Raw genomic sequence first — 25,596 nt, 5'->3', positions numbered from 1 at the left:
GTACATTTCTCCATTCAAATTTCCAGGCAGAAAAAACGGACCAACAATGGAGCCGCCCAAGATTCCCGCCCAAACATTTAACTTCTCAGGGAACTGGGTATGAACTTCACGAAACTGGCCCGGATTTGCATTTGACCAGTAGCGGCAGTTATGACGATTTACGTTGCCATTAAGAAAAAAAGTACATTCATCTGAAAAGCAAATGTTGTAAATAAGTTATCATATCACTAAGCGATTCACAAAATTGCACTCGTCTGTCAAAATCGTCCTCATTCAGTTCTTGCACCAGATGAATTTTGTAAGCATGGAATTTATTATGCTTAAGTATCCTATGAACACTACTTTTGCTTAGTACTGTACTCGTCGCCAATTTTCTGACACTTATTCCTGGCTCGGCATGAAGTTGACCTAGGACAGTTATTTACATTGCTTCATTGACAACAACAGCATTTTGAACCTCATGCTTTTTATTTAAGACACTGCCAGATTCCCTAAATTTAGCAACTATTTCTAGAACGTATTTTCTGTTGACTCGTTTTTCTGGATGAAGGTCATTAAATTCTTGTACCGTTCTATTGGCACAATTGTTATGCCGAAAGAAAAACTCTATCATCTCAACCCTCTCTGCAGTAGAATAAACCATTGCTAACAGTGTCTCAACACGTAAAAGACTGGATAATAATTTAAAACTATTTAAATAAATGCTGCTTTATGAAAAAAGTACCAATGATATTTAGCAAGCTAAATAAATTCTTCAGATACTTGTGTTTGCATTTTATTTGGTATTTTGTTTTTATTTATGATATGCTGATAAGATGTAATAACAATAATATTAACAATACTAATAAATTTTTAATCATGTTTTAATGATCCAATAAAAAAAATTGTAAGAAAGGGTTTCAGGCATAAAGGTTTATTTAAAGCATTTTTTCCAGAATTTTATTTGGCTTTCATATCCAGAAGAAATCCATCAGTCACTCAAAAGTCACCATTTAAATTTAAAGTGAAAACACTTTCAACATAAAGTATAACACGATCCCTCTTTCTGTTTAAGATTTAAGGGGTGCTTTCAACCCCTCGTAAAGGATTCCAGGTATTAGGTGGCCTCTTAATTAATAAGTGACCCCTTCGAAAATAGGATTTCCTTGTTCTTTTAAAAATATTATCCAAAAAAGAGTCCATAATACCTTTTTCATTTTCGCTGTTTCCGCAATTTTGACAAGCTGTCATATCCGGATAAAAAATTTTAGCCACTTCAAATTTGGCAGTTATATTCAGAATTAAAAGACCTTTAAAATAAGGTATCATACGACCCCTCTTTCCTTTTAGGATTTTAGGGGTGATTCCACCCCCTCGAAGGGGTTGCTGGTATGAGGGTGCCTTGGTAAGGAAAAGTTGTCCCCCTCAAAAATAAAATCGACGTGTCCGAGATTTTTGAAAAAAAAAATTTTTTTCATACCGAAAATAGCTCTGTTTTGTTTTCGCTGGGACACCCTGTATAGTAGTACTAAAACACACAATAGTGCATTAAAAATTGTTGTGCAACCAACTTTGTCTTAATGTTAAGCTTAAGGATAGATAACAAAAGTATTGTAATTGACATTTATTAAATCAATAATTGTAAAATTAAGGCTCTCTTTACCAGTAAATATTACTGTTTTAGAGTCATGTCGTCAAATCTATAAATAAAAAAAACAATTGAAACACCGTTTACTCACCGTCTTTCCGGTAATAGAGCACCTCCGCATGTTTCTCGACTCCCTTCTGTAGAGCCTCCCTCAATCCGTTAACAGCTTGTTGTGACGTCAACGGTCCACATAAGAAAGAACAGGAGGCCGAACGTTGCATCACTTCGGCTCGCGAATATCCCGCCAAACGGCAAAAACCGTCCGAACAGTAGATGATGTTGCATTGTCCCGGTTTCGAATAGTTCGCAACTAAGAATGAACGATCTGAAAGAGAATACTTTCATTAGTTATATGACAGAGTTGTTGTATGGAAACTTATTCGTATTTTAAAGTTTCAGATTTTTCCGTATTCGTACATTCGTACACTATGATGATGAAATCGAAGCATCTGATAGCAGCAAAACCCATTAAGATTCTTAACTATAAGTGAGAAAGTTTTATGAAAGTTTTACTTGATCAAAGAACATTAGTAAAAAGTACAAAAAGTTTTACTAATGTCCTGTTTTACTGTTAAGAATAATTAGGAAACTACTGCAGGGTCCCATTATGATCTGATAAAATAACTTTTTGCTACTTTGTCGTATATTAACAATTATAAAGTAGTTAAGATATGAATGAAATTACAGTTTTGTATGAATTTAATAATATCAATAGTATACACACGCACTTCTGCTATTTACATAATATCATTTAAAGTGAGATGAAAAAATCCGTTAAACCAGTGATACATTTTAGTCACAAGTTTAAGTCAAAAATGCTTATAAAAAAACAAACCAAAAACAAAGTGACGGTCTCATAAGCAAATTTTATTGGCTATGTGTTGGTCCTAAGGCCTCATGATGCCCTACTTCTATAGGGCAAAACGCGTGTAGCCAATAAAATTTGCTTATGAGACCGTTACTTTGTTTTTTGTTTGTTTGTTTACATTTTGTGTGGTTTCTTGGAAAAATGGATGAGGATTTTATATTAAAAAATGCTTTATTGCTAAAGAGGACAAGATTAAGTATTTAGATTAGGTTTACTGTATACTTATAACTAAACTTCGTACAAGATACTTAAATTCGATAAAAGACTAGGTACAATAAAAGTAAAAAAAAACAATAAAAATCATAAAACAACACAAAAACAGTTATATTAAAACTTACTTAAAACTTTAATTATAAAAACAAGTAAATTAAAAGAACATAGTACAGTCTTGCTGTATGAAAATGAACGCAAAAATTAGATAGAGGATGAAATTTTGACAATAAGTTGTATGGGTTGAGAGAGTGCAAAAACCAAAAATTCAAACAAAAATTCCGAGGGGGTATTTTGTTAGGAGATGATTGCGGATGTTCTTGGATTGTCGCTTACAACTTTGACTCCATGAGATAAATTGTTCAGAAAAATCAGAGCTACCTTTTCTTCCATAGAGCCCAATTCATCCGAGTTGATTTAGAGGGTGCAAAAAGAGGGTGAAGTTTTGGAAAATTGGTTTTAACTTTCTTGGAAAAAATCCCACGAATTTTATTCAAATAGTAAAGTTATAGCTCTCAAAAAGACTCGTACATTGATATCAACAACATATACAGTGTGGCCCAAATTGGGTGTACCGGGTGTTTCAAATTCTAGCCACATCATTGGGATTTCGGAAACGGTAAGAGATACAGGGTCGGTTAAATTGGGGCAAAGTTGCGTATTCTTATGCTTAACAAAATGCCGTTTTAAAATTTAAAAAATTCCGACTACGTACGAAGTTTTTCGGAAAATACCGAAATTTTGGAAAATCGTTTTTATTTTTTTGTGAGGTTATTTGAAAACATATTTTAAAATAATTGACACTTTATTGTTGTCACTTTTTCTCCTCCACCAGATGGCGTCGTCAAATTTAAAATCCGACGTTTCGTCTTTTGGCAACCATCATCAACTTTATTTTTTTAAATACGGCCCTGGAATTTTTTTTATTCATTTTAATTCCCCTTTTTATTCTTAGAGAAATGACATATCACATAGTTTAATTTTCCAATATTTTGATGTCAAAAATTTACTTTTATTAAAAAAAAGTTAATACTGTCCTGTTGTTTGAAATAAAAATTGTCTTGATGTTGTTTTTGAATCAATAACATGGTAAAAATATTGCTAATATGTTATATTATATTATATTTTCACAAATTTTTCTGCAGGCCTGATGTCTAAGTCTCCGGCTGAATAACTTGAAAATTCTTATTATTAAAGATGGCTTTGAATTAGAAAAAAATGGACGACCATCTGTCATTAATTGTTTATATCTGTTTGACATTTGGCTTTTTCGATATTTTGTGAAATCAAAAATGGTATTCTCCAGTAGCGAACAACGTGATATGGCCCAAATTTACTATTCTTTGAATAGAAATTCGCAACGCTCCTGCCAACAATATCTGAAGCAATATCCAGAGCGCCCCCAACCTAATTATACGTATTTCGGAGCTTTGGACAGGAACCTTAGCCTCTATGGAAGTTTCACTAAATCTCGAAATATGTATGGGACTCGAGTGCATCCTGAAACCGAGCAGGCGATTATTAATGCTGTAAGTTTTACAACGATATACTTTCACAATAACTTTTTATCAGATAGTTTTCGTTAAAGGTTACCCAAAATCCGCAAGGTTCAACCAGACAATTTTCCCGTGAATTGAATATGCCAAGTACCCGTATCCACAGAGTATTGAGAAAAAATCGCTATCGCCCCTATAAACTTCATATCAGTCAAGAACTTAGGCATAGAGATACCGATAGAAGGCTTCAGTTTTATAATTGGTTGAACGAAAAACTGCAAGATGGTGAAGACTTTTTAAACAAAATAATTTGGACAGATGAATGTAACTTTTCGACCAACGGGCTATTTAATCGGAATAATGAACATTTTTATTCAGTCGAAAATCCGAGACAAAACCGCGAAGTAAGAAGACAGGGGCATAATTCTTTCAATGTTTGGGTGGGTCTTTACAGGAATCGAATTTTGGGACCTATTATATACGACGGTAATTTAACTGCTGAGCGCTATTTAGATTTAATTTTGCCAAATATATTCGATGTTCTTGAAAATGAACCTCTTGATAATATCCGCGATTTGTGGTGGCAGCAGGATGGTGCACCACCCCATAATGGAAGGAATGTCACACGATTTTTAAATCATAATTTTCCTAATCAGTGGATTGGAAATCAAGGGGTGGTGCGCTGGCCAGCTAGAAGTCCCGATCTTTTTCCGTTGGATTATTTTCTTTGGGGATATTTAAAGAACAGACTATTTAAGAACACTTCAAATGATATAAACATTTTACGTGCAAATTTATTGACAGAATTAAGGGGTATACGAGCCAGGACTATCCAGCGGGCAGTGTCTGGAAATTTACGTAGAAGGATATAGAAATGTCTTGTGCTGCAGGGTCAGCTATTTGAATATTTACTTTAAACTTAAAATATTGCATTTTTTCGCATTCACAAGTTCTATAATTTTTAGTTTGTGTTGTTCGACATACAAATTAGTAATAAATTATAGTTGTTACTATTGTTATTGTTAAAATTTAGTATAATATATCAAATTTATACTATTTTTACCATGTTAATAATTAAAAAATTTCGTCAAAAACATTGATTTATTCAATAAATGATGGTGTTAAGATAAATTATTACTTTTTATTTCAAACAACAGGACAGTATTAACTTTTTTTTAATAAAAGTAAATTTTTGACATCAAAATATTGGAAAATTAAACTATGTGATATGTCATTTCTCTAAGAATAAAAAGGGGAATTAAAATGAATAAAAAAAATTCCAGGGGCGTATTTAAAAAAATAAAGTTGATGATGGTTGCCAAAAGACGAAACGTCGGATTTTAAATTTGACGACGCCATCTGGTAGAGGAGAAAAAGTGACAATAATAAAGTGTCAATTATTTTAAAATATGTTTTCAAATAACCTCACAAAAAAATAAAAACGATTTTCCAAAATTTCGGTATTTTCCGAATAACTTCGTACGTAGTCGGAATTTTTTAAATTTTAAAACGGCATTTTGTTAAGCATAAGAATACGCAACTTCGCCCCAATTTAACCGACCCTGTATCTCTTACCGTTTCCGAAATCCCAATGATGTGGCTCGAATTTGAAACACCCTGTACATGTATGGGTATCTTGGAAACTATAGGAGATAGAAAATTGGTTAAATAGGGAAAGTTGTAGGCCATTTAGTTACTAATTAAGTGCCGCTTTCAGAACGATTTTATCTTTTTCCGATTTTGAAATATTTGGAAAAAATCAAAAAGTTGCATTTTTGAAAAAGGGCTGTATTTTTTTTTATCTCAACGTATTTTTAAAATCTGTAAACACATTATTAAGGATAACTTTTTAAGGACAACACATACTTGAATTCAGTTTTTGTTTTCGACGTTTCGGTTCTAAGATTCCATCCTCAACTTTTTTTTTGCTTATGGCGGCCATTTTGTTTTTTTGCTAAATTAAAAAGATCTTTTTTTTTCCCTTTAAAATGATGCATAACACTTTATGAAAATATTTTATGTTTACGTCAAAATATTAAATAGTTTATTTTTCGCGGAGTTGGCCACGAATGCGGACGCCATGACTACGGAAGCAATTAGTCGTATAAACAATTATTATTGTTTAATAATTTAGCGTCATTTACTGACAATTCTGCAAAATATTATTTATTTGATTTAACTTTTTATCTTGTTTAGTAGTTTTTATCTTGTTCATTTCATGTTTCTTGTTCTTGTTAGTGTTAAATAGTTTTTTCGTATCTAGTTTTTTTCGTTTGTTTTTAGTGAGTTTTGTCTAAAATTGTAATTTCCAAAAATCGCCATGCGATATACCAGTGAAGAAGAATTTGACATATGGGAATGTTATAACACATGTAATAAGAATGAAAATCTTGCAATCGCCAGATATTTGGAACTGTATCCTGAGAGACAACTGCCAGGTCCAAGACTATTCGCTATGCTTGTCATGAACCTTAGAACTCATGAAAGTTTTGAAATACCAACGCCAGAAAATTATCAAAGGGACAATGAAGCTCGCGATGAAAACATTTTAGACCATTTTAAAGCGAACCCAAAAACATTGACTCCAAAAGCTGTAACTGATATGAATATACCAAGGACTACCATTTAAAGAGTCCTTAAAAAAAATCGTCCATAAAAGCCTACTATTGTTCAAGGTATAAGGGATACAGACTACCCAAGACGTTTAGAATCTTCAAACTGGTTTGTAAGGCAATGTCAAGAAATACCTAATTTCAGCAGGAAAATTATTTAGACCGACGAGACGTTTTTTAGCAACTGCGGAGTATTCAACAGGCATAATCGTCATTTTTGGGCTAGTGAAAATCCTCATGAAGTGGCTGAACGTAGGCTACAAGTAAGATTTGGATTTAATGTATGGTGTGGTATATATGGTAAGTTAATTACCCACTCCACAAAATTATTTTCAAGTAAAATGCTATAATTGTTTTTAGATAATCACCTTATTGGGCCCTCTATTTATCACCAAATGTTGACAGGTCAAAGATATTTAAATCTTTTGGAAGCGCAGATATTACCTACCGTAAAAGCTATAATACCTGAAGAACAAATACGGCGTGAAGTGTGGTTTCAACAAGACGGGTGTCCCGCACATAATACTCGGGACGTTCCAAACTTGTTAACGCAAGCATTTAACAATAAACTTATCGCGAACCGCTGTGCTGTAAATAATTGGTCAGCTAGGTCTCCAGATATTACACCCTTGGATTTTTATCTTTGGAGATATGTTACAAATGAAGTTTACGAGTTTAAACCACCTGCGACTCTCGAACAACTAGAGGACAGGGTTCAGACTGTCTTAAATAATATAAATAAAAACACCCTGCGCAAAATAACTAGAAGTGTTTTAAAGAAATGTGAAAAATGTTTTAACAAAAATGGCCGTCATTTTGAATAGTTTCATTTAATATTATTGTTACAAGTAGTTATTTATTTTATTAAGAACTTACGTAAAAGTATAAGTTACCAAGTTAGTAAGTTAATAAAAATTATACAGATTTTAAAAATACGTTGAAATAAAAAAAATACAGTTCTTTTTCAAAAATGCAACTTTTTGAAATATTTTTTCCAAATATTTCAAAATCGGAAAAAGATAAAATTGTTCTGAAAGTTGTACTTAATTGGTAACTAAATGCCCTACAACTTTCCCTCTTAAACCAATTTTCTATCTCTTATAGTTTCCAAAATACCCATACATGTACACCCAATTTGGGCCACACTATATATATATATCGACTATGCAAAAAATTTTGACAACCCCAAAAAAAATTATCAAAAAATCCAAAAAATTTTCATTTTGAAATAACTTGAAAACTATACATCAAAGAAAAAAGCGTTGGATGTACAGAAGATGGAGAAAAATTTTACCTTCAATTTGATAGTAAAAGCAATCCTCAACTCCGTACGTAAACCACCCTTATGGGGGGTGAAAATTTTGAAAACCTTTTTTTTGGAGAAACTATCGATGTTGCTTCTGTGCAACAAATTGAAGCAAAAAGTCTAAGCTATCATTTCTTCCACAGTAAAGAGGTGATAAATTGCATTTTAAGGACTGTAAAATTAAGGGGCGCATATTAGAAACCAGTTTTTTTGAGTTATCTCTTCTGGTAAGAATTTTTCAAGTTTAAAAAAATTGAAATAATTTTGAATAATTTAAGCTTAAATAGATACATTTATTATAAATTCCATATCAACTTATTTAACATTTATTTAACTATCGTGTGTTCGGGATACTTAATAGCATCATTAAATTCTGCATGAGACTTAATAATTGATTGAATTTTAGAATGAAGTTTAGAACTAAAACGTTGGCAACGTTGTACTAGATTCGATAAGTTTGTTTATATTAAAGTGTTCACGTTAAAATTTTGTAAATTAAGCCTTTAGTGTACTAAAAACCATCCTTTTTCTGTTGAGAGCTGTCGAGTGCATCGAATATTATGGATTTTGATGGTAAATAGTCCCTGAATACTATTTTTTTATTGTATTGTATTGCCGTTATTATAAGCCGTAATCCGCCAACCGGACTCTAAACGATTAAGCTCCGTGCAGTAGTACGTGGTACTTGCTCATAGGCTCGAAGCGGGGTTGCCGTTGTCTGTTAGTTTTCCCGCGACTGAATAAAGGTGACGCTTCCAGGAAGTTGCCGCCATTGTGGGAAAGGAATAGGCAAGAAAATAAAATTGCAATGTGGCATATGTAAAGGACTTTACCACTTAACATGTGGGAATGTATCGGAGGTTGAGGCACGAATTATGCAGGAGGATAGGACACCCTGGAACTGCAGTACTTGTGTTCGTAGGTCATCGAGTCATTTTTCACAGCCAACTACTTCAATTCGAGACAAGGACACGTCATTTATGGATCAAAACAGAAGGAGTTCGTCCCTCTTTGTTCCACAGTCTGAGACTCTTACATCGCGTGATACTGAATTAAAAGTTTTAATTCAGGAGCTACAGAGTGAGGTCAGAGAAATGAGAAAATCTATGGATTTTTTAAATGAGAAAAGGAGGTACAAAAACTGAAATCAGCCATAAATATGAACGAGACTGCTAAAATAAAAAATAATGTTTGTGTTACTGGACTTCTAGCTTCTGTTAAAGTGGAAAATAAAGATACTTGTGTATTAAAATTGCTACATAGGGTGTGTCCAGACGTCAAAGAAAGTGATGTGGACAAGAAGCAACACATACCGGTTAAAAATGGGGTTAAAACCATAATTACCTTGAAATCTGAGAATTTAAAGCAGCGCCTCCTACGATCCAGGGCCACCAAGGGGAAAATCACTGCAAGCAATGCAGGTATGGGAGATTCAGCAACACCGATTTATATAGAAGGGGAGCTCACAAAAGAAACTTATCTACTTCTTTAGAGGACCAAGCAGCATTTAAAGGACTCGTATAAATATATTTGGCACAGAAATGGCAACATTTTAGTTCGAAAAGCTGATGGTGAAAGGTACTTAGTAATTAGGAATGATATGGACTTAGATGAAATTACTGCTTAATACTTCTTATTATCATATTTTGAGTATATACTTTTAATTTACCTATTATAAAATCATTTAAAGAATATGGCGGACAAACTAAAAATAGGTCAAATTAATATTCGTTCCTTGTTGCCAAAGTTTATTAATTTTAAATCTTATGTATTAGATAATAATGTAGATATAGTAGGGTTATCTGAAACCTGGTGAACTAATTACACGACGGATGAGTTTCTTCGAATTCCAGGCTATAATTTAGTTAGGCAAGATCGCTTTACTGGTCGAGGAGGGGGGGGGGGGGAAGGGGGTAATGTTTTATGTAAAGAGTTTTATTAATTTTCAAATAATTAATTGTTTAACTGGGAATTATCCAGAACAATTATGGTTAAAAATCAAAATTGAAAACAAGATATTTATAGTGGGATGTTATTATAGGCCGCCCAATAGTAATATTAATAATTTTTATGCTGAATTTGAGGTAAATGTTTCCACATTACTAATAGAATGTGACCTTTTCTTATGTATGGGCGACTTTAATGTAAATATGTTTAATCTGCAATCTAATGTTGTTGAACTCTTCTCATCCATTCTAGAGTCTTTAAGTTTAAAGCAAATGGTGGATGAACCTACTCATCAAGGACTCTCAGGTGAAACACTTTTGGATTTATTTATTTGCTCGCATGAAGAATTTATTAGTTCGGTAAATATAGATTTAAATTCTAACTTTTCAGATCATTGTTTTCTAACATGTGACTTAAGCTTAAAAGTGGCAAAGCCGGAGGCTTTTTTTCATACTTATAGAGATTTTAAAAATTTTAACAAGGAGGATTTCACTAGGCAACTAGAGACCATTTTATTTGATGTAATCTTTTATTTGACAAATTTAAACGCTAAGATCGATGCATTTACCAACTGTTTAATAGAACTTTTTGATATTTATGCTCCAAAAAGAACTGTACGCATTACTAAGAAAAAAATTCATTGGATAACACCTAATTTAAAATATTTAATGTCACTTAGAAATAAAGCTCTAACTAAGTATAAGAGGAGTAAGTTGCGTGATGACTAGGAATCTTATAAAGAGTTAAGAAATTATGTAAGTGCAACTTTTAAGAGGGAACAGAGGGGATATTTTGAAAATCAAATCAGAATTAACGGATCTAGAGAAAATTGGAAATTGATGCGTGACTTAGATATTTATGGGTGATCAAAAAATAGTGCGATTCCGGGGCGTTGGTCTGCAGAGGATATTAGCAACTATTTTGTTAATATACCACAAGTTAATCCTGATGCGGATTTGTTAAATTTTTACCTTAATAATACATTATCAAAGGCCAATGTTTTTCATTTCAGATTAGCTACGGATCAAGAAGTTAAAGATGCTCTTTTTCAAATTAAATCAAAAGCCATTGGAGATGATGATATTGGTATTGATATGTTTGTTAGGGCCAAATTTGAACAGCGGCATCACCGCTCGTAGTTAGTTTAATGAGAGTCTTCAATAAGCTCACACCACGACGCCGTTCCTATGTACCAGTCGTTACTTTTACGGTTGTATTTAATATAAATATTAAAGTTATTACAAATAAATTATACAGTCCATATCGAACCCTTCATTTTTGGTCCAGACGAACCGGATTTGAGGTAGAAATTACATTTATTGTGGCAAATTTGGTGCCTGTTGTCGCGGCCATTTTTGCAACGCCTTCACGAGGCTAATTTTGGAGCCTACTACTGCTAGTTCCCAGGCCGGAATTTGCAAGTTTGTTAATGGTTTGATTGCTAAAGTGGTAATCAGGAAGACATGTAAGTCCGTTGACATTTATTACTTTGGTCAGTCTATTTGGGTTATTTTATTGTTCAGTTCTGGTAGGTTTGTTTAGTGAAATACGTACAATTACATTTTATTTATATCTCAATAGTTAAAATGTCAAATTTAAACAAACTTAGATTAAAAAGAGGTGGTATTAAAGGTCAGTTGACAAGACTTAAACACCATTTTGATGCCCTTGACCTAAATAATATTTCTGAATTGGAGGTTACTCAACTTCATAGTCGCCTAGACAGAGCCGAACCTCTCTTGAGCCAGTTTGAAGACATTCAAAATGACATTGAGGTAGAGTTGAGTGCCGCTGATCAGGAAAATGTAAATATTGATGAAATTATTGAAAAGGAATCTTCAGAGAGACTTAGTTTTGAGGAGGAGTTTTACTCTATTATTAGTAAAATTAAGATTGTTGTTAATAAATTTAAGTCATGCAATATGTCACATACTAGTAGTTCAGGTAAAAGTGCAAAGGCAACTTCCAGCATTGTTGCAAGGTCTATTCACGATATACCTGATGTACCGGTGACAGTGCAGAGCACTGCAAATACTCAAACTTTCTCTCAATCGGAGCTATCAGCTCAACCTCAAACTTTCTCTCAGTTGGAGCCATCAGCTCAACCTCAAACTTTCTCTCAGTTGGAGCCATCAGCTCAAACTCAAACATTTTCTCATACTCCTATGTTTGTTAAGCTGCCTGATCTAAAGCTTCCTATGTTTAACGGAGCCTATGAAAAATGGCTGGAGTTTAGAGACTCTTTTGTTGCAATGATTCATAATAATTATAATCTAAGCGATATACAGCGTTTTTATTATTTAAAATCATATTTAGAAGCCGAGCCTCTGCAGGCTATTGCTAATTTATCGGTAACAAATGACAACTACTCTGTTGCCTGGTCTCTTTTGGTTGACAGGTATGAGAATAAACGATTAATTATCTTTAATTACATAAAGGCTTTGTTTGAGTACCCTGCATTAACTAAAGAATCGCATAATGATTTGAGAAAGTTATATGACTTGTTTAACAAGAATTTGCGCTCGCTTAAAAGTTTAGGACAAAATACAGACAATTGGGACACTTTGATTGTCTATTTACTTACTAGTAAATTCGATTCAATTTCACGGAGAGAATGGGAGTCTTATCAAATTTCAGGTGAATTGCCCCAGTTTAAAGATGTAAATACATTTTTAAAGGCAAGATGTGAAATTTTAGAAAAATTGGAATCTGTTAAACAGCCAAGGACGTTGCCGCGTACCGAAAATAAAGTTCGTTGTCACCATTCTACCACGAACTCCCAAAAGCAAGCCAAATTTGTTTGTTATTTCTGTAAGAAAAATCATTCCGTCTATCGGTGTTTTGCCTTGAAAAAATTGGATGTTAAAGCTAGAAGTTCAGCAGTAAATAAATTGAATTTATGTGTTAATTGCCTTAATCCCTCTCACACCATAGAAAATTGCTGTAGTAATTCAACTTGTCGCCAATGTGGACTCAAGCACAATACACTTCTTCATTCATCAAGTAGCCATACTCCGGACGATCAACAGCATAATAGGCGTGATGCCCCAGACGCAGGTGAAGCAGTCGCGGAGCCGATGACGACACTTGTTGGTCATACGAGTGGACAGGGGACGACGTTGTCAGTTTTATCGACGGCGAAAATAAGAGTTTGTGATTCTAACGGAGCGATGTATGTTGTGCGTGCATTATTAGATGCTGGATCTCAGAGTAATTTTATTACGGATAGTTTGGTAAATAAATTGGGTGTCGGTGAGGCTCTGACGACCACCGTCAACTCCAGGATAAATTTAAATATTTCTTCAATTAATGGACTTTTTAGCGATTTTATTTCTTGTCTTGTTATTTCCAAAATAACTCAATTTTTGCCTACGACGTCATTTGATGTTTCGCAGTGGAATTTGCCTGCTGATTTGGAATTAGCCGATGATTCCTTTAACATACCAGGGCCAGTTGATATCTTATTAGGAGTAGACATCTTCTACCGTATTTTATTAAATGAACAAATAAACTCACCTGGTTTGCCGGTTGTACAAAAAACGAAATTAGGATGGATCTTTGGCGGTCATTTTAATAAGAATTTTAACAAAGTTGGTTTTTCAGAAAACACTGTTATTTCTTGTTTTTCTAGAGATATTTCAAATGAGGTTATTGATATGCAGTTGACAAAATTTTGGGAGTTAGAACATTGTCCAGAGACATTAAATCAGCTATACTCAGATTCTGAACAGTTTTGTGAGGATCATTTTATGCAAAATTATAGTCGTGATCATAAAGGTCATTTTATCGTCAAGTTTCCTTTTAGGGATAATGTTAGCAAATTAGGAATGTCTAAGGAAATGGCTGCTAAGCGTTTAACATTTTTGGTGCAGCGTTTAAACAAAAATAAGTCTTTAGAAAGAGAGTATATTGATTTTCTGAATGAATACCGGGACTTAGGGCATATGGTTAAAGTCAAAAACTTCTCTATCAGCGACGTCGATTCCAGGTTATGCTATTATTTACCGCATCATGCAGTTCTTAAAGAATCAAGTTTGACGACAAAGCTTAGGGTAGTTTTTGATGCGTCAGCCAAGACAGATACTGGATTATCTTTAAACGACATTCAGTATGTGGGCCCAACTATTCAAAGAGATCTCTTGTCTATACTCTTACAGTTTAGAATTTACCCGTTTGTCATTAATGCAGATATATCCAAGATGTATCGTCAGATACTTATTCATCCCGATGAACGACGATTTCAAAGAATTTTATGGAAGGATCCGCAGTCCTCGGATGCTTCTATTGAATGTTACGAGCTACAGACTGTTACTTACGGTTGCGCCTCGTCGCCATTTTTGGCAGTCAGGTGTCTAAAGCAGTTGGCATTAGATTTTAAACATGAATTTCCGCAGGCTTGTGAAATTATTTTAAACTGCTTTTATTTTGATGATCTTTTGGCCGGAACCTTTTCAAGTGCTGAACTATTGCAGCTTCAACGAGATATATCATTTATTTTGGAGTCTGGAGGTTTTAAATTAAGAAAATGGCTTTCTAATAGGCCTGAATTGCTGCCTAAGTTTCATGTAGATAATGAAATATCTTCGGGTATTTTGCAAATTGGCCAAACTGAACAAAATCAAACTTTGGGTATCATTTGGAATGCTTATAGTGATACTATTCATTATTCGATAAAATCATTTTCTGGTAGGGGCATTCTGACCAAAAGGGTAATTTTGTCAGTAACAAGCCAAATATTTGACCCTTTGGGACTGCTAGGGCCAATAGTTGTCGTTGCAAAACTTATTTTGCAATCTTTATGGCAAATCCAGCTTTCTTGTGATGAGCCAGTACCGGCAGTTCTTACTGAAAAATGGATACATTTTTGTGAAGACCTTCAAACTCTAAATGAGTTAAAAATTCCAAGGTTTGTTTTATGCAATGGTTTCCTAAAGGTTTGTTTATATGGATTTGCAGACGCCTCCGAAAGGGCCTATGGAGGTTGCGTTTATATAGTAAGCTCTACAGAGGATGGGGTTGTGTCTTCTAATCTATTGTTATCAAAGTCTCGCATTGCCCCAATTAAGACTATAAGTTTACCTCGCCTTGAGCTGTGTGCTGCGTTGCTTACTGCAAAGTTGGTGGATAAGGTAAAGGAATCCATCAAGTTAAACATTGATAAATGTTATTATTTAACTGACTCCACTATTGCTCTTTGTTGGATAAAGGGCTGCCCTAGTCGTTGGAAAACATTCGTGGCAAACAGAGTCACTAAAATTCAGGCCTTAACCAGTTCGATTGATTGGTTTCATGTAAGGTCAGAGGAAAATCCTGCCGACTGTCTATCCAGAGGCATTTCAGCCCAACAACTTTTAAATTTTGAGCTATGGTGGAAGGGACCCGTGTCTTATTTTTTATGCTCAGATAATTTGCAAGAGTTCCCAGTTGTACCACAAGAAATACCGGAGGAAAAAGTTGTTTCCCATTCGGCTATTGTCTTCAAGGCACCTGATTTTAATTTAGATAAATTTTCACAATTAATTAAATTACAAAGGGTGTTTGCATATGTCTTAAGATTTATTAAAAATTTGAAAGATAAAAGGAAATTCTGTGGGCCTTTGTCTTGTAGTGAGCTTAATTTCTCGTTACAGAATTTGTTAAAAATTGCTCAAAAACAATCGTTTCCCAGTGAATATCATTCCTTTTTAAGTCAGAAGAAAATAAAAATGTCTAGTAAACTCTTGAGCCTTAATCCATATATTGACAGTGATGGTTTAATAAGAGTAGGTGGTAGGATTCAAAAGGCGAAGGTTTCTGAGGAACAAAGGCATCCTGTAATTTTACATAATAAACATTTTTTAACTACTTTGATTATGCGTCATACCCATGAACGCCTTTTGCACTGCGGTCCACAGCAGTTGTTATATACTGTAAGACAACAATATTGGCCAATTTCTGGTCGTGGCCTAGCTAGGTCTGTTGTTAGACGGTGCGTTATTTGTTTTAAGGCTAAACCAGTAACTGCTGATTATATTATGGGAAATTTACCCGAATGTAGAGTATCAGCGTACCAACCAGTGTTTACATATACTGGTATTGACTACGCAGGCCCAATTGAAATTCGGGACAGAAAAACTAGAAATCCCAAACTTTTAAAGGCGTACATATGTATTTTTATTTGTATGAGTACAAAATGTATTCATCTAGAGTGCGTGACAGATCTCACAAGTCAATCGTTTATTTTGGTCTTGCGGCGATTTGTTGCGAGAAGAGGTAAACCTTTGCACCTTTATTCTGATAATGGCACTAATTTTGTCGGGGCCAATTCAATTTTACGTCAATTCTTTGAGTCCAATTCTGATAGGATTGATTCTGCTTTGTCTAGTGAAGGTATTAACTGGCACTTTATACCTCCCAGGGCTCCTAATTTTGGCGGGTTATGGGAATCGGGCATTAAATGTGTTAAGTATCATTTAAAACGCGTAATTGGTGAAGCTAAACTTACCTACGAAGAGCTTAGCACGATTTTAACGCAAATAGAGGGAGTGTTAAACTCCAGACCTTTATCGCCATTGTCAACGGACCCTGAGGATGTGACACCTCTGACCCCAGCTCATTTCCTGCTGGGAAGACCGATGACAGCCCTTCCCGATGATGACTACAAGCAAGTGCCTGAAAATCGTCTTGCCAAGTTTCAGCGACTTCAATCAATCGTGCAACACTTTTGGGAGCGTTGGAACAAAGAATATATTTCGGAGTTGCAAAGCCGGGTCAAGTGGAAGAAAAATCATCCTTCTTTGTTGAAGCTTGGATCGATTGTGCTGATTAAGGAGGACAATTTGCCGATTTCAGCATGGAAGCTAGGTCGAGTCACAGAATTACACTACGGTGAAGACAAGGTCGTACGAGTCGCCACAGTTATGTGCAAGGACAGGACCTGTTGTAAACGGGCTGTTACAAAACTTTGTGTGCTGCCTATCAGTGAAAATAATTTAATAGAACAGAATTAATTTTAAAATATGTTCTGTTAATGCCTGATTGGTATTGTATTTTATTTAAGTTAGTTTAATATTTTTTCTTAAGGCTAAGGCACTTGTAACAATTTAAATTTATTTAGTTTGCTTGTTTTTTATATTACTAATGTTGAAATTGATATTTCAAGGCGGGCGGCATGTTAGGGCCAAATTTGAACAGCGGCATCACCGCTCGTAGTTAGTTTAATGAGAGTCTTCAATAAGCTCACACCACGACGCCGTTCCTATGTACCAGTCGTTACTTTTACGGTTGTATTTAATATAAATATTAAAGTTATTACAAATAAATTATACAGTCCATATCGAACCCTTCAATGTTGCTACTTTGCTGTCCTATAATTCTCCCTGTAATAACACATTTAGTAAACTATTGTATAGAAAAATCATCTTTTCCTGATAAATGGAAATGCTCTTTGGTAACACCTTTTCTTAAAGTAAATAATCCTGTAGAATTGAAGGACTTACGCCCGGTTAGTGTACTTCCTACTCTTTCTAAGGTCTTAGAAAGAATTCTTAATATCCAGATAAAGGAATATGTACAAAAATATCATTTACTACCGGAAGTACAGTCTGGATTTCGACCAGGATACAGTTGCTCGACGGCGCTTTTGAAGGTCACAGATGATATTATTCAAGCTATCGAAAAGGACGAACTAACTGTCTTTATTCTTCTAGACTATTCAAAAGCGTTTGACAGGATAAATCACACTCTTCTTTTGGCAATTTTAAAATATCTGGGTTTTAATATACATTCATGCACCTTAATTGATAGTTATTTACAAGGTAGAAGTCAAAGGGTAAAATTGAATGGTAAATTGTCCAATGCAGAACAGCTTTTATTTGGTGTTTCACAGGGATCCATTTTGGGACCTCTTCTGTTTACATTGTATACTTCACAGATGACCAAATACATTAGATTTGCACTTCTTCATTTTTACGCAGATGATACACAAATGTATAAATCCTGTAAGTTGCTACAAACCATAAATCAATTAAATGAAGATTTAAGTACGCTTCTTTCAATCTCACAGAAACATTGTTTAGAGCTCAATCCTTCTAAATCTCAAGTCTTACTTTTTGGTAGAAACAGGGCACAAAATTCACAATTACCTAATATTAAATTAACGTTAAATGACGAGGGTCTTATTGTCACCGATTTTGCTAAGAGTTTGGGCCTAATTTTAGATAGCAGTTTACGGTTCACTCAACACATTAATATGTGTATAAAGAAAGCCTTTATCAATTTAAAACTTATATTTAAGCAAAGACACTTATTAACAACTTCAATGAAAAGGATTCTCTGTGACTCTTTAGTGCTTTGCCATTTTAATTTTGCAGATGTAGTATATGGACCATGTTTGCTAGTAAGAGATAAATACCGTATCCAACTAATACAGAATCATTGCGTAAGGTTAATTGGGGGTCTGCGGGGCAGGGAACAGGGAGTATCGGCTAAATTAAGAGAGTTGAACTGGCTTAGAATGGATAAGAGGCTTATTTATCACTCAATAGTTTTAGTTTATAAAATAATAGCAAGGAAATGTTTAGAATATTTATACAAAAAAATTAAGTTTCGCACTGAAATACATAACTTAGATCTTCGCGACAAAGGCTCTATAACCATACCACGTCACTCCGCGTCTATCTTTGAGAGATCTTTTATTTATAATATAGCGAAGCTTTACAACAGGATTCTAAATAATTTGAAACATCTGCCGGAAGTGTCTTTTAAAAGAAAAATTAGGTCTTACATTAAATATTTGATGGAGTATATTATGATGTTTTATAGTGGCTAATCTGATTGCTATAATGTTTAGGGTGTAGTACTTATTGATATTAAATACTAAACTCACGAATTTACATATTTGCTTGCTTTTTTTTAAAATAAATTATAGTACCTATGTAAATTGTTATGTAGTTGGTTTTAGCTTAAGGTATAGGGTTCAGTAGAGTAGCTATAAGCTAGGCATTCGCCGTCATAGACCTTAGCAATAAGTTTATATCTTTGTATTATATGGGAAAATAAAAGTCATTATTATTATTATTATTATTATTAAAAACATTCATTAAATTAAAGGCCTGTTTATATACCAAGATCAGACTATTTTCACCACTCTTTGTGTTACATCTTTAAAAAACATTTTTGGCATCGTAAGTGCTGTCGTATTAATTGTGCTTTCAGTTTGTATAGACACATTTTGACAATCATGTTTTAAAGTTCTTGATTCACTAAAATAAGCCGTTTGATTTTCTCACACACAAAAAGGTTGTCTGCCTCTAGTACTTAAATAGAGTCAACCATACTCCTGTTTATGGACATGAGTTCATCTAGTTCTGTTAACTTATGTTAATTTCTTTAATTAAATTGTGAGAAATGAGCCGGTGACTTTAATGTCTCAATTGGAAAATTTCATTGCGCTTTTCATTTAAGGTGTCTACCATATTACTCTTCTGTTCAAGGGTCGTCTTTTTTTTTTAGCCTGGAAACCTTCATTTGTCGAAAACTAAAATGTGATTCCGTATTCTAGGCACGCACATTTCGAGAAAACACTCCAAAAGACCCCGTCGCGAAGAAAAAATGTGTGTGGAAAATGCTGCATGATAATCGATACTTGACCGTGTTTCAGTAATTTTGACGTGGAAACCGCTTTTCCCTTTTAAACATTATTTTATTTGGTTGTGATTTAGAGCGTTTCCGGGACTGTGTTTGGCGGTTTTTCTTCTTTAAACTAAGGTGTGAAATAAGAGCTTCCAGTCAAATCAATTTTTAAATGAAAGAAGAGGAAGACAAGTGAGAGTAGGCCTCGACCAAAATTAAGTAAAAATTTATATTGTTGTGATGAAATTGTTTTCTAAGTAAATTTTCAATTTTTTCTGTAGAATCTTTAGGTAATTTAGAATAGTAAGCATTATTAATTAATAAATTTAATTTATCTAAAGAACCAGTAGCATTACCTTTATCTATTGTGTTACCGAATTTAAGTGTCTTTTAACTCTAGTGCTGGAATTAAGACTGTACTGTAGGAACACCCTGTAAATTTTTAGCTATTTTGATTTTGCTGTTTCGTTTCGAGTCTTTTTTAAACATACTTCTCTATACTTATCTCAGTAGCCTAATTTAATTAGCATTATACAGACTGGTTGAATATTAAATTACAATTTTTCATTTACTAAAATGGCGAAAAGTCTTTTATATAAAACACCCTTTATTTGATTTTATTTTCTAATAGACAGTTAAAATGCCTTTAATTTAATATAAAGCATTTCTATACCTTAGTAGTCGCGTTTTTAAAATAAATTCTTATTTTCATTAAATTTGATAATCTTAAACATTATTATTTTGTAAATTACTTGGTTAGCTATGAAAATGTCACAATAGTTTAATAAACGAGAGTGATATTTTTGGTTACAGTATTACCATTATGTTTTATAAATAACTTTAAGTAGAAAAGTTAACACATTGTATCTAGGTTTACAACAAGTGGATAAAAAAGCTTATTTATACAACAAAACACTTCGTTAGTTACATACGTAAAAATAAAAAAAGTATTACTAAAGGAAATTTTGGAAGTGATGCTGAAATAGGTGTTCAGTTAAATTACTTCATGAATATGTATAGAATTTGTTTCCACTAATTTTTGAGTTATGAATAATTTGAAAGTTTATTTTATCTCTAAAATTGTTTTTCTTGAAATTGCGTACATTTAAAAAAAAAACACTAAAACAATTATAAGTAGTCAAATTGTTGCAGGAATATGTGTACAAATTTTTTGCTATGACGGGTTTCTGAGTTATAGGCATTTTGAAAAATGATTGATGACCCCTCAAATTTTTTTTTCTCAAAACTGGTAATTTTTTGATAAATACTGAAACAGGTGGGTAATTAAATTATTTTATTATGTATGAAAATTTTCAATTTTTTTTTCACTGGGTTTTAGTCTATGGGTATTTTATGAATTTAAAAAATAATAAAAGGGGCGCTTTAATTAATAAATTATCTTAGGAATACTTTTCAACATTTTATTTTTATTGATTTTTGAGAAATCGATATTTTGTGCCAAAAATCGACCTTTCCAAAATTTTTTTTTCTCAAAACCTTGATTTTAAAAAAACACTGGAATAAGTATTCAGTCAAATTGTATCAGGAATATGTGCAAAAATTTTCAAAATTTCATTGCAACTGGTTTTTTAGTTATAGGTATGTTGTGAGATTTTTGGAAAAAAATTGACTTTCAAAAAAATATATTTTTTCTCAAAATTTTGTTCGTTTTTTTAAAAACGTTAAAATAGAGGTCCACTCAAATTATTCTGGGAATATGTATAGAAATTTTCAAAATTTTATTTCCACTGTTTTTTTGATTTTTGTTGTTAAAAAAAAAAACTATAAATTTTTGGAAAACGCTGAACTAGGTATCCAATTAAATTATTTTAGGAATACGTGTAAAAATCTCCAAAATATTATTATTTCTACTGGTTTTTACTATATGGACATTTTCTGAAATCTTTAGAAAAAAAATTAAACTGGAAACAAAAAATATTTTTTCTCTCAAAATCCTGTGGATTTTTAAAAAACGCTGACAAAGGTGTGCAGTCAAATTGCGTGGCCTGAAATATGTATAAAATTTTTCAAAATTTTATTTTTATTAGTTTTTGAGTTATGGGCATTCTGACAAATTTTTGAAAAAAATCGATCTTTCAAAAAAAATTTTACCCAAAACCTTGAATTTTTTTTTAAATACTGAAATATGTGAGCACTCAAATATTTCCAGGAACACGTATAGAAATTTTCAGAATTTTATTTTTAAGGTTTTTGAGATATGAGCATTTTGTTAAATTTTAAGAAAAAAAAACAAACCCTTCTAAAAAAATGTTCTCAAAATTTTGTAAATTTTTTAAACACTGATATATGCTAAGATAAAGTTTTTGTAAAATTTTGAAAAAATTAACCTTCTCCAAAAAAAAATGTTTTTTTCAAAACCCTGTATATTTTTTGTAAAACAGTAAAATAATTTATCTATTATACCATTGTGATATTTTCATACCTAATTAAGTAATTTACAAAATAAAAACTAGCTATACTAGCATTACTAGCTAATACTTTTGTCACAGATATTAGAACAATTCTTGACAGTGTGTGCCCGAGGATCAAAATTATGCAAAAACAGAAATAAGCCGATTTGAAATGGATAACTCAAGATATAAGGGAGCAATTGCAGGAAAGGGATCGATTATATTAAAGGGCTGCCATAGAAAATAACGACAATATTTGGAATGAATATAAGGCTATAAGAAATACCATAGTAAGCAAGATAAGAGTAGAAAAGGATAGATTTTTTGCTAATACCATAGATCTAAATAAAAATAATCAAAAAGAACTCTGGAAAAATCTGAAGACACTTTTGCCACGAAAAAACCAAAACATGCCTAATGAAATAAAGTTTGAAAATGGAATTATTACACAGGAGGATGATATTGCACATAGATTTAATAATTTTTTCGTGATTAGTATTGATCTTATTCTTGCAGCTATTCCACCAGCAGCAAATGGTCAAACATATTTCATTGAGCCACCTTCAGTCCAGAATACCTTGACACAATTTTAATAATCAAAATAGTCTCTTAAAGTGATGTTTAAAATTTGAGCTTTTTAGAGACTTAAATAGCTGAGAAATAAACAATTACTTATCCCTTAGTTTACAGCAAAAAAAAAACACGTCACATTTTTTTTTCTTGAAAAAGGGTGTTTTAATCTATTTAATAAATCAAATGTGTTGCCATTTTTCTATATAAACGGCATCGCTGCAGCGTTGAAAATATTTTAGAGCAGTTGTTACTACGATTTCCAAATTTTCAGAAGAATGCTATGTTCTGTTTTTGATATACCGCTAAGATACCATCGGTTATCAATTTATCGAATCCAGAATTAAAGAAAATCAACTTCGTTGCTTCAATTCCGGGAATAAAATTCTTTGAATATGAAAAACAATAGTATACAGGGTCCTGCAACAGTGCGTCGGTTTTCCATAAAGCCTAAAAAAAATAGGTTAAAATTTTCTAACCTCTTAAAATATTTTTGGGAACGGATAGCGCATATCTGGAAAATATTTTGAAGTATACAGGGTGCTTCAAAAAAGTAGGACGATATAAGCAGCATTTTTTTTAAATGGAATGCCATTCTTTTTATTTTATTTTTAAGACTGTCATAGGTTACCTAGTATACGCTAAATATGGCTGCTTTGTCATGCGCAGTTTGACTGCAATATTTTTTTTTATAAAAAAAATCATTACATCATTTAATTTCATCTTGATACTAGAAATGTTAATTCAATGTCAATATTGGACTTAATTGGGATTCTAGAAGAATGGAGAATTATTTTGACTTAAATTGTTTTCTTCTGTCATATACAGGGTGTTCGTAGTTAGCAATCATATTTTACGAATTTCAAAGCTCCATTTCTCGCTTTTTTTAAATGGAACCCCCTGTATATTTTTTCCCATTTAATGAGGATTTAATACATGAACATTTTTTATTATGTAAACATATTAGCTATCTTTAGTCGTTTTTTAAATATTCACGATAATTATCCGTAGATAATAAAATGTTTAAATAAGAACCAGGAAATCTGCATTCTTAACAAAATAGTTATTTTAATACCTTTTTTGTTGCCAAGCAAAATATTTCACCTGTTTCTCTAAATAAATTTTTGATATTTTGGTGAGAATATCATTTTGTATGTGTATTATCAGCTTAAGTATTCAGTTATTTGAATTATCGTAACTTTGTTTGTAAAAGAAATTTAAAGTTTTGTTTCAGAAATCTAATCTGAACGAAAATTGCATACTTATAAAATGCATTTTAGCAAAGACGAACTTGTTGACATGATATTTGTGTTGGGGAAATCTGAAGAGAATTGCTTCTTAGCCTCTCGAATGTATGGGGCGCGCTATCCTGATAGAAGATGTCCAGAAGAAAAATCTTTTAGAAGGTTACTAGCAAGATTTGTGGAGACAGGGAGTATTTGTTACCCCAAGCAAGATAGAATTAGGCCTGTTACTAATCAGGAGCAAGAGTTAGATGTGTTATTAATGGTAAGCGAAGATCCTCACTTAAGTCATTCAAATATCGGAGCAGCAGTTGGAATAAGTGAAAGATCAGTGCAACGAATTTTAAAAAGAAATCATTTTCATCCATACCACATCCATGAATAACAATAAATTACAAAACGACCCCACGTTTTTTAATAATGTCTTATTTACGGATGAGGCAACATTTCATAAAAACATATCAGTAACTTTCATTATTTTTCATCCGAAAACCCCTATTTTATGCGGCAGATCGACTACCAGCATAGGTGGTCATTAAATGTGTGGGATGGAATTATTGGAAGTACCATTATCGGTCCCTATTTTTTTAATGGTTATCTCAATGGAGAAATGTACCTTCAATTTTTACAAAATGAACTGTCTAGATTACTTGTAAATGTTCCATTAATTACTAGAAACCGAATGTGGTTTTAACAGGACGGAGCTCCTCCACATTTTTCTCGAAATGTCACTGAATATTTAAATGTAACCTTTGAAGAAAAATGGATCTATTAATTGGCCAGCCAGATCACCTGACCTAACAAAATTAGATTATTTTTTAAGGGGTTTTGTAAAAGAAATTGTTTATAGTAGAAATCCACCTACAACGGCAGTAGATATAGAGCAGAGAATACGGGATACGTTTGCTCAAGTAACTCCACAAATGCTACATGAAGTAGAAAGAAGTGTTCAGGAACGTATTAATTTATGTTTTGAACAAAACGGAGGACATATTGAACACTTAATGTAATAATAATAAAATGATAAATATTTTTAATATGCTTGTTTAATTATTATCGTGAATATTTTAAAAACGACTAAAGATAGCTAATATGTTTACATAATAAAAAATGTTCATGTATTAAATCTTCATTAAATGGATAAAAAATATACAGGGTGTTCTATTTAAAAAAAGCGAGAAATGGAGCTTTGAAATTTGTAAAATATGATTGCTAACTGCAACCACTCTGTATATGACAGAAGGAAACAATTTAAGTCAAAGTAATTCTCCATTCTTCTAAAATCCCAGTTAAGTCCAATATTGACATTGAATTAACATTTCTAGTATCAAGATGAAATTAAATGATGTAATGATTTTTTTTATAAACCGACGCACTGTTTCAGGATTCTGTATATTAGGTATACCTGTATGAGTAAAAGTACTTTGAGTTACGAGGGTTTTCTATAAAAATAATATTTATATTTTCTTGTAAAAATAAGTGATCTTTAAAAGTCTAGCGTTTTCTATTTATTCATAATTTTTTTCAAAGTACATAAGTTTTTCTCAGTAAAAAACTCTTTCAACAATAATAAAAGCATTACAGACTTTGTTTCTCATGTAATCACTTCCTGTCTTTACAAATTAATACGCTATTTTATTGCAAGCCAAACCTCAAAAATAGACGGGATTTATTATGTTTTTTCCGCATTATA

General features: G+C 32.6%; 1 protein-coding gene across 8 annotated transcripts in view; it reads right to left on the bottom strand.

Moving 5' to 3' along the window:
- The window catches only part of LOC126750684 (potassium voltage-gated channel subfamily H member 6), a 232,324-nt gene that overhangs the window by 180,811 nt on the left and 25,917 nt on the right, over window positions 1-25,596 (bottom strand). For all 8 annotated transcript variants that reach the window (XM_050460366.1, XM_050460381.1, XM_050460365.1 and 5 more), the window contains exon 2: window positions 1,719-1,952. In XM_050460366.1, the coding sequence (XP_050316323.1) occupies window positions 1,719-1,952 (234 nt within the window). The remainder of the gene's footprint in view (window positions 1-1,718; window positions 1,953-25,596) is intronic.

Source organism: Anthonomus grandis, chromosome 2 (assembly GCF_022605725.1).
Source record: "Anthonomus grandis grandis chromosome 2, icAntGran1.3, whole genome shotgun sequence".
In the NCBI taxonomy this organism is placed as follows: domain Eukaryota; kingdom Metazoa; phylum Arthropoda; class Insecta; order Coleoptera; family Curculionidae; genus Anthonomus; species Anthonomus grandis.
The sequence above is the reverse complement of the archived record's forward strand: the minus strand, read 5'-3'. Positions and strand labels throughout refer to the sequence as shown.